The 10,810-nt window shown below is 34.3% G+C and overlaps 1 protein-coding gene across 2 annotated transcripts; it reads right to left on the bottom strand.

The window, feature by feature from the left end:
- Positions 1 to 173: 173 nt before the first annotated feature.
- LOC132558297 (AN1-type zinc finger protein 2A-like) lies at positions 174 to 9,006 on the bottom strand. Of its 2 annotated transcripts, none has more exons than XM_060222843.1 (11): positions 8,901 to 9,006; positions 8,468 to 8,510; positions 7,918 to 7,969; positions 7,461 to 7,592; positions 6,991 to 7,035; positions 6,330 to 6,445; positions 4,631 to 4,759; positions 4,264 to 4,336; positions 4,051 to 4,136; positions 3,552 to 3,642; positions 174 to 3,046 (listed from the first exon to the last, which is right to left on the bottom strand). In XM_060222843.1, the coding sequence occupies exons 1-11, from the start codon at positions 8,953 to 8,955 to the stop codon at positions 3,026 to 3,028; spliced, it is 843 nt and encodes a 280-aa protein (XP_060078826.1). In that variant the 5' UTR covers positions 8,956 to 9,006; the 3' UTR covers positions 174 to 3,025. The 2 variants fall into 2 exon arrangements, with proteins under 2 accessions (XP_060078826.1, XP_060078824.1); XM_060222841.1 differs by having other exon boundaries at positions 174 to 2,991.
- Positions 9,007 to 10,810: the final 1,804 nt, after the last annotated feature.

The raw sequence follows: 10,810 nt of genomic DNA, 5'->3' as shown, positions 1-10,810 counted from the left end.
GAGATGCCTTCTTCACTTTCAAGAACGATTGATTCACCAAAGCAATGCATAAAGTGTAAGTATTTAATTTCTTCATAGGTTTTCTTCTTTTGATATCAAACAATAACATGAGTGCAATATATGATTCACCTTGGGAGTTAAATGATTAGAACACGAGTCCAATTATTCCGGAATAAATTATTTATTATGATAAAACATTGTAAAATGTATGAATAAATTTCAAATATACATTAATAACAACAGTTAAAAGGCTTTTTAACAAATCAATGACATAATAAGGTTAAACAAGCGAACCCTGATGTCTGAGATTTGGTTATTAGGCTTTCGTCATAACCAACTAGTACACATCTTAATGTCAGGAAAGTATCACTTATACATAATTATAGTTTACACCCAAAACATTGCAGTACAAGGTACACGCACTTGACAATGACACTTAATTTTAAATAAGATGCTTTCATGAATGTTTTTCAAAACACTGAGAGTTTACCAGAGTCACAACATATTTCACATTTATTTCCTCACCAATATCATTAGTGGAAACATGCAGTAAAATCTTAATTCACCTAAACAATGACTTTCAAGTTTTGAGAAACAGAATTAACCAATTTTAGATTCACTATAACCTTTGAGTTCAAATAATGACCTGTGGCAACATCTTTCACCCTCACTTAAGAATTTTCATTGTATTTTATAAAGCCAACCTTTTGTTTTCTTTCCTAATTGGCCAAAGGAAAAACTGGACGAAAGTTTACCCGCAGCAAACATTTCCCAGTATAGAGTAGATCATGACATTATTTTTATTTGTACAGATACAAAGTCCAGGCAAGGAGAAAACACAAACATTTTACATCCATATTTTCTTAAAAAATTGCTTAAGATGTTACACACGAACCATGCATGTTATATCACTTAAGTATCAAGTAAGGCAACAAAAAAACAAAACAATGCTGAACTTAGGATTGAAGAAAACATGTCTTTTCTCATATCTGCATTATTGGAAATTCAGGTATATTTCTTTTTACGTATAAAATCAATGCCTTTAGCCATCAATGCCCTTGAAAACAATTACATAGAAAATATTTTGCATCAAAATTAGCTTTTGGCGACATGCTGTTTTTATAAATAATGAAAACATTTGCCATTTATAAAATATAAGCAAACGGATGTCTATTGATATTCCTGAATCTGACCATGTACTAAACTTATATAATTGCAGGTAAAATTGTCTGAAGAATAGAAATTTTCCAGATGATAAAAACATTAAAAATCAAACACATAATATCATCGAAACTGTGGATCTTGAAAAATCCAAACATAGTCCCAATGTTGAATCCCTGAAAAATCAATCTGGAGTATCAGAACAAGGGTTTCAATGTCAATCCTGACAGGAAAGAGATGTGTTTCTCAAAAAACATTTCTGATTTACTTATTAAAAATATTCATCAAATAGTTTTCTTCAGGAGAAATTTAGCACATATCGAAGGCAATATTGATGTGGTTTTATTATCTAATCCTTAAGTGAATATAGCATTGACCTAGTTTCAGCATACAACACTGAATGTAGGTGACCTAGTTTAAATACTATGATATGACCTTTTGTAAAGTCATAGCCTGAATATTGTTTAATCTACCAATCTTACACTGCTACATAATTACAGAATTGTAAGAAGGAAATAACTGTGTTATCAAATATACAGATTGTAGTCAGAATCTTCCTCATACTTAGGCTATTCAGCCTTATCTCTTCAAGGGCAAGGTACACCACAATATCATATATTTTCATGGGGTTAAAGTTTCATGGGCTTTCAAAACATTGCTGTTTCATGGGAAGTTAATTTCGTAGATAAATAAATCTCTATGGTATTTATTTACACAAATTTTAACATCATGAAAATATAAGTTCCCAACTTAAGAAATCAACAAAAATTCTTTCCACATGAAAATTACTAATATTACAGTATTCTTGCAGGTAATAAAAAATTCATTTTGGAGGTAATGTCATGCTTGCCCTATAATTTAACTAAAACCTTTTTCTTCTTTCATGCTGTGTTCTTCTGTATATGAACTAGCCAACTTTGTATCTAATCTAACACTGACAAAATGTCTCTTTGGCTGTAATCATCTAGGCACTAGACACAACAACTCAAACAGTACTGTAAAAACCTGTGTAATGTGTACACCTACTTAATGTAGATTGGTAAAATCATAATTGGTTAAAAAAAACTTCTGCTTGCATAATGTGCGCACCAAAAAATTCTGTCAAAATTGATCACTGGGAGCCAAGAAATAAGACCAATATTAATCAATAATGAATTAAATCCAGTCCCATCATATGTCTTAGTCCACACTCTGCATTCTAATATGTCAGTGCCAACTTTTGCTCATATTCATGAATACAGACATGTGCTCATGGCTTCTGCTTCGTCGTGATATCCAACATGAAAGAAAATAAATTGAAACCTGTCAATTTCAGAACAGTTCAACCAGATAATCCTGAAAAACCAGGATGGCAGCCTTTGATTTTTTTCATGAAAAAAAAATTGAAAATCCTATTGGCTAAGTAATGTGTACACGCCCAACTTTGGACAATTATTTTCACACAAAAAACAAAACAAAACTGTGCACATTACATGGGTTTTTACAGTGCTTAAGATTCCAGGTTCGTATCTGTTGGAACCTATTCACCACATTACAAAGACCTACACATAATACAGTTTGATGCACCTAGAAAGACTTCACACAATCCAGTGAACATGTTCAAGATACATTCTTCTGTCCCGGTGCAGAGGAAGAAATGCTCCCGCCTAGAAAAACAAAAGGCAGTAGTGATCTAACAGTTCTTATTACACAGTCACACGTCCTTGTTACAAAGTCCTGTGTATCTGCCCTCGCACACATCCAGTGCTCCGGTCCAGAAAGACTAGAGGCAGCTGTGAGCTAGCTTGGTCAGGAGACACTACATGATGTCTTGTTCTGACTGGTCCGTTGCTATAACAGAAAACAATCTAGCAATGATTGATCCTCATGCTGTCATCTTCAATGCCTGTCAGAAAAAACAGTGAACATTAATATCAAATAATCACAAAGTCAACAGAAGACCTTTATATCACATCAACTGAGATACACTGGATTGCTCTAGTAAATGCAAACACTGAAATATACTTTATAGCACTTTTAATTTTTGCCAGTGCCTTATATTTGCGTAATGTCGCAACTGGCATTAATAGTACCCATTTTCTAGAGCAAGTTACAGCCATAGAAGAAGGGAACAAGAGTGTATAGAATATACCCATGACAAAGTGACCAAGATGGAGAACAATCCTGTAGAGGAATACTAGACAATTGCATTTCAATAGTGTCCACATTTTACTGAATATCCAACACAGTTGTCATTCCATACAGTCAAAATACAACTTTACATTTTAATTGGTAGGAAGTATTCGACCTAAATAATGTTATACAGTGCACCCTTCATTAAAATCTCAACAGTACTTTAAAATTTTACACACTGCTACCCAATTTACAGAATGAGAACATCCGATACCTACCCTCCTTCGTTGCTGTTCTCGAGTAGCCTCCTCTTGGCTGGCAGCAATTGCCTGAGCCAGTAAAAGGTCATCCTGCTCCTGCTGGGTCATCCTAAGGGCAAAGGTCAAGTAAGGTTAAGTAATGCTTTTGATGTGATTTCTTTAAGTTTTACACTCAGAAAATAAAGGAAATTTCATGTTTGTTCAAGGGCAACATAGGTGGGTGAAATTCTTTGTGTATCAAGGTGTACTTAAAAAGTTTAAGGATATATAAAATAACCACATATCTTTCATGTTTTGTTAAAAAAAAATTAAATTTATTGGAAATCGGCCTTAAAACATTTATCACACCTAATATAGATGAAAAAGGGGCCTGTTCAGCAGACGGTTTATAATGAAGTGTGAAAGTCATTCTTTTGGGAGATTAAAATGTATATGTATACATTACAGTACATTCTTGACATGGCTGTAGATGATGTACTTGTGTATGTTGGGTTGTACAGAAGGTATATAAACTTACGGCCTGTTGGAGGTACTTGAGTTGGAAGGTGCTTGTGAATCTGACATGGACATTTGAATGGCTCTTGCTAAAGCTTCTTCTTCTGTCTATAAAACACCAAGCATTCAAGACAATAGAACAAACTTCTACATCAGAAGATATCAACAGAACTTAAATACTAGTAAATGTCATCATTTCACTGTGATAAAACAACTGTATTCCAAAGCCACTCACCATACTACCCTGTATGGAATGACCGCCTGTCTGTTCCATCTGCCTTTGTCCAATCTGTCGTTCTCGTCTCTCTCTACACAACATATATATAATAACAAATTTTAAAACAACGATTTCAGCAATCACCGTGTAAAACACAACACACCACAAGGATTGATCTCAGCAAATTGTTACTAGTTTTACAAATTTTTCCCAACATATTTTCAAATCATCAAATCTTGAAAAAGAACAAGAGGTCAAATGGGCCTGCATCACTCACATGACGCGTCACAAATCACTAAGTGTAGCAATGAAGAATGTAGTATTTTGCGGTATCCCTACTGCTAACCAATTGTGTAGAGAATCACAATTAAAAATTAACATTTACCTGTCTAGGTCTCTGCCAAAGTTATGCTGTGTAAGTGTAGTTTGCTGCGGCTTGGCCTTGGAAGGCACCGCTCTTTTATCGCCTAATGGTTTGGATGGCTCTGATTGGTTTCTGAATATAGCTGCAGCTCTGAAAATAAACACCATAAAATAAAATGCACTTGAATGTCAGGCACACAAATTTACAACATAATGCTGAACTATGCTGTGATTTAATCTCTATTTGGGTCAATCCATACTGCTGTCAGTTTGTGTTTCTCAGGAAGCTGAGATATCAGAGAACATCCACAGCTGTGTCAAGTGACAAGACACTTCACCGCTGTTACTTCAGATAGAATGTGGTAAATAGGAATAAAGAAAACATCACACTACATACATCTTAATAGAATATTCCAGTGGTTTGATCCGTACGTAACACCACATTGCCAAGATATTTTACCCTAATCGCTTACAATAACATGCAGTTTGCCTCCCACATGTTGTTGAAGCAACTAGTTAATACAAGGAGAGCTTTTCATTGAGCAATTAATCAACAATCTGACAAAGTGCTGAAAACGCTGAAAGGCTAAACGTGCTGATTAAACATATGTAAATTAAATATGAGATTTAATCCATCACACACAAGAGAATCATCACACTTTTATAGAAGATGGCTATCAACAGCCAAATTTGAAATTTTAAAGGGAATATGTGGTTAGATTTCATTATTTTTTCCCATACGTTTAATTTCAGGCAAGCATTGCAAAACTTAAAATAAGACTATTCACAAAATGATACCACTCTCTGAGAGAAATTGATTATGATTATCAGCTTCTAACTGACACTAGTCATCATACGCTGTTGTGTCTACCTCTCATCACTGTTTTGATCGGATAGCCGAGTTCATCACATGACCTTTCAGAGCATTGTTTTAACCCGCCGTTTTAATATGACTTTTTACTATGATTAGCCAAAACTTAATTTGCCAGCCATGTTTCAAGTCTTACTTTATAAAAAAAGACCTCTTGTTTCACGCAATACGTGGGACAGAGCGGAATAAATGAATTTGAATTAATCTAAAATTGCATGCGCGAAAGACATTGTTCACACTCTCCAAACGATAATGATATGAATTAGAATTGGAGCACTCCTAATTTATTTTAATTCTTTGACCTTGTCGATAAAATGGTTATGCAAACTTTATATCATAATTAAGAGAAAGTACACAATTTCTAACAGATATGTAATTGTTATAATGCTTTTTATCAGTTATGAAATCAATATCTAACCATTCAAACTCTTAAACACATTTTTCATAAAATAACAGTAAGTGAAATTTGTGAAAAATGTACAAATCATGGAAACAATTTAAAGTTCCAAATCAAGAGAATTGTCACTGGCACTGGTATTGGCACAGACTTACATAGGTAATTCTGTCGTATTGGATACTGAACAAAGAACAAAACTTTACTACATATAATTAATGGTTTATTTTGCTACCATAAAAACATGCCAGTTAAGTTATCAATTTTTCCTGAAAATTTAAAGGGGGGAGAGCACACTATCTTTTCTGCAAAGTTTCTGCAAGGCTGCCATAAGTAATTGTCCAGATTATATGATAAGCAAAACTGACAAAAGAAGGATTTATTTTTGAGCAATTATTACTGTATATACTAATGCAAACTAATCAAGTCAACATCTCTCCAAATTGTCCAACCTACCCTGTCTTAGAGATTCCTCTGCCTGAATTCTCAAAGCCTTGGCAATCATGGTCCATTTCATTTCGGTGTTTCAGACAAAAATTCTTCTGGCATTTATCACATGTGACTGGAATAAGCTAAAACAAGAGGCAACATGGGCCTGTAGCACTCACCTGGTATATATATACCAACCAAATATCATTTAAGTCATTCAAATGTTTTAACAAATTTGACCCCTGTGACCTTTAAAATAGGTCAAGGTAATTTCTTTTCACAAAATTTGTTGGGCTTCATCTTGGAAACATACCAGCCATATATGACTTTAGGCCTTTTAGTTCATGAGAAGTTGTTTATTCATTTAAAGGTTTTGACAAATTTGACCCCTATTACCTTGAATATTAATCAACTTCTTCTCGCAATCTTTGTTGGACTTTATCTTGGTAACATACCAGCCAAATACTAAAACATTTGGTCCGTCGGTTATTGAGAAGAAGTTGTTTAAAGGATAAAGATTACAAAAGAAGATGCACCATGGCAAAAGCTCACTTGGCCCTTCAACCAGGTGAGCTAGCAAAAAAGTATGAAAAGCATACATGATATATTTTTTACGTCTAACATGAAAATATGGACCTAAAAGTTGAAAAAATATCTTTTTGATAAACCAGCAGTAATATATACTCACTTCCTTTTGTTTACAGCCTTTGCGTGAACATCTATTTGTATAAATCTGAAATTTCACAAAAAAAAATTACAAAATTTGAAATTAAGTAGTCAGCGAAGTATATAATTAAACATTGAAGAAAGGCATCTTTGTACCAGCAATGTGTCACTGCCAATATATAGTCTTTTCTTTTAACTTCTATACATTTAAAAGCAAGTTCTTCATTGCTAAGGTTACTGCTCATGATACATGCTTACTAATTTCGCACAACTAAACACAACTCCAAATAACTTTCTTTTTTTATCATTAAAATTATGATATTCTAACAACTTACAATTAACAAAATCTGAAGATTAATGATTTTGGGACATAGAGTCCTGTATGAATGTTGGATAACCTAGACTATGCTGTCCATTAGCTAATGGTAAAAGAATAGACAGAAAACCCCTATAAAAATCACTGCAGCATCATAAAGTTGCCCTGATACGAACCTTGCGTCTTTTCCTGGCAGGATCAGACTGACAATCATTATCAATATGTTGTCCGACTACCATGTCTGGCACCTCATTTTTTTTGATAGGTATTGGCTGGTTACATAGGGGGCATACTGGGACCTGGTTGTCCTAAAAATGTTTGAAATATACACATTAATTCAACATGGCCATTTTATCTTACCAGATTGTCTGATACATCTTTATAAATAGAATCTTGTCAGAGCAAATAATACTTGAATGTTATACCTTATTGAGTGATTAAAAAAAAAACATTTTAAATGGCCCTAATTTTTACAACTACCAGCATCTGTAAGCAGTATAGACAATATCACTTTACCATTATGAAACTAAACCTTGACTTCGCTGTAATCAAAGGACAAGACAATATCTGTTAAAACTTTCCTTTTATAAATAATTTTTGTTTATAGTTAAAATGAAACATGGTAACCCCTACCTTTTTATAGGACTCTGTACACTGATGGCAGTTGTACATTATGTGGTCTCCACTAAAAAAAAAATAGAAATACAATCAATGGTTGATAATCATTATACAAACCTGTCACATAGACAACAATCCTACACATCTTTGTTTCCAATACATATTTATAAATAACAGGTAGATCTGCAGCAGGTTTTAACTGTATTTACACAACTAGATATGATCACCTTCAAGTTTCATTCTAGAAGGAATTTCTGATAGAGTGATGACCCAGTCCAGTAATTATAAAAAATCTGGAGTCTTGGGACAAGTCCCAATAGGGGCATACTGAATTTCTTGTTGCAGTTTTGTTCAGTGTTCCCATTAAATGGCTGGTAGACGTATCCTTTTAATCATCATTTCTAAATCAGTTATTTTTGTAATAACAAATACATAGAATCTTACTTCAGGACCTTAGAACAACCCCTGCTTCAAATCTTAGTAAGAACAGTGGTCATTACATAGGCAATTTTGATTAAGATTGTGATCGCTGGTACATATCAACAAACCACAGAACAATACTCACCAAAAGATCTCCGCACACGCATCACATTTCATCGGCAGAAAATCTGGAAATATATATTACTCGTGATTACTCTTCCGTAAGTTAAATGAAAAGAAATCCTCGTTGGAGTCACATTTAATATGTTTAACAATATTGACGTTTTCACATTAATGTTTATTTTTACTAGAGACTGTTACCCCTGTTATCTCGAAATTGTTGGTACAGTTTACCCCTAACAATGTATTCAGGTAGGTTAGTCCCTGAACACGGGAGGCACAGATCTTGAGTTTTACGAATTGAGGAGGTTTGGTACCCCTTCAAGGGTAATGGGCAACGCTGTAGATATTGTTCAATGAGGATGGTCAGTTGATGGCTGGATGTGACGATCATTAGTTGGGTGATCAATTTTCGTAAGTCGGAATTACTCTTTAAATATTGTCAACTGTGAACTTACCCAGTTGTTTACAGGACTTATTGGAGCAATGAGTTCCTAAATGAGGCAATTCCATTTTCGCTAAAATCTACTTCAGTTCGGATAATGTGTCCGCTTCTTTTTCACCTTCCACTATGACAGTGACAGAGCAAAACTTCACTTATAAACACGGATATTTCGTCACTTCCGTTTTCAGCCTCTTCTTGAACATCAGGGGTTGGGTCAATACCAGACGACCATTTTTATAAGTCTTTTATGTAAAAACAGTATTTATACATTAAATATAATATGGAGTTATTCCCTGATTAAGAAATTATATTTGTATTACCTTACCACTTATTGCTGGAAAACAAGAGATATTTCGTCACTAATCAATTTACAAATATTTATTTCCTGATACGGCCCCTATGTTTACGGAAATTTCCTGAAACATCTAGCATATGTCCGACATCCTGTGTCCGTATAGGTCACTTAATGGAATGATTAGGTAATTTGCCGACCGCTAGCCCAACCATATGACTTAATGTTGTTGTTTTCAGGAAAGAAAATCGAAAGATAAACTGCATGTGCAAATGCATTAGATAAAAAAGACCCGAAGTCTACACTGCTATCTTTATCAGTCCGGAGAATAAACTATAAGTATGAACTATTAAAAAACTTCGAGAAGACTCATTGAATCTCCAGGCTCAGCATTTCATCACATGCATTGCATGCTTAATGCGTTTCCACACCTGCTTACGTCACGCCTCTCCTGGCTTTCGGTCTCTCCAACTATTAATTCTGTTGCTGGGCGTCGGCGCAAGCGGGTGTACGTATTTACTGTTGTCAAATAGAAACTGATCAGGTTGACAATGGTGCAGTAGTGTTGTGTATTTTTCGACTGTTTTCCTTGACTCTGGTGCATTAAAACGAAAATAATTATGAACTTTGTCCTGAGTTTCATTTCCTCTCCACACCGACATGTAAATTAACAAAGAAGTTTAATCATCTTACAACATATTAAACCGAATATTGAAAATTATATACATGAATAATGAATTACCTTTAATCCGCATTAATGAGCAATGTGAATGCCAACTGTGAAATTCAATTTGAAGATTTATCATTTGTCTATGAGGGATACATGTAATGATGGTTGTCAGAAAAATATCTAGGGGGAACGAGGTTTATATCTAACAATAACGTTATAGTAATAACAGATATCAAGAGATAAAGACAGTAATGATATAAGAATTTACCTATTTGTTTTGCTCCATCAAAGAGCTTAAGTGACAGAGCTTTAATTTGGAAATATTTAAAATATCCAACCTATAGACATGTATGACATTGGTGGGCTTTCAGATCCAGAGCGTTACAGACCTTGTGGGTCTCTTGTTTTTGTACACATTCTAAAAAGCCTGATGCTTTCTGCTACATGTGACATAATAAATGAAATGATAAGAGTGACTGATTTTTTTTCTTCTTGTTTTGTATTCTAATGAGCCAAAGACTGCTTCCTGAAATAACGTTGAGCCAAGACTTGTATGCATTGTAATTGTTATCACTAAACTGTCAAGGATTCAAGGCTTCCAGGATGATGGATTCTGACCAGTTGCATTTCTGAGTAATCATCTATCAGAGGGGAACTGTATTGTCTTTGGCCTTTTACATAAAGTGTAAAGGGAGGTACGTGTGTGGCACAAAGTATGGGTACTACTGAATTTGACTTCCAAAAAAGATGCCGAACATTTTAAAGTAAAAGAACACACAGTATAGAATTATTATTTTGATATTGTTAGATCTCACGTGGAACTTATGATAGGGCGTCCATGGTATTATGTGTTATTTTGATATTGTTAGATATCATGTGTGACGTATGATCGGGCGTCCCTGATATTATGTGTTATTTTGATATTGTTAGATCTCATGTGTGACGTATGATAGGGCGTCCC

This window comes from Ylistrum balloti, unplaced genomic scaffold, assembly GCF_031769215.1.
Source record: "Ylistrum balloti isolate Yb309-2 unplaced genomic scaffold, AGI_CSIRO_Ybal_v1 Utg370780, whole genome shotgun sequence".
Lineage (NCBI taxonomy): Eukaryota > Metazoa > Mollusca > Bivalvia > Pectinida > Pectinidae > Ylistrum > Ylistrum balloti.
The sequence above is the reverse complement of the archived record's forward strand: the minus strand, read 5'-3'. Positions and strand labels throughout refer to the sequence as shown.

Bases quoted from the DNA above. Each gene is read 5' to 3' on its own strand.
- LOC132558297 (XM_060222841.1), bottom strand. From the start codon at position 8,955: ATGGAATTGCCTCATTTAGGAACTCATTGCTCCAATAAGTCCTGTAAA. The intron at 6,446-6,990 runs GTGAGTATATAT...CTCTTGTTTTAG, and splicing joins AAGGCTGTAAACAAAAGGAA to CTTATTCCAGTCACATGTGA. The intron at 4,760-6,329 runs GTAGGTTGGACA...GTTTATTTTCAG, and splicing joins AGAGGAATCTCTAAGACAGG to AGCTGCAGCTATATTCAGAA.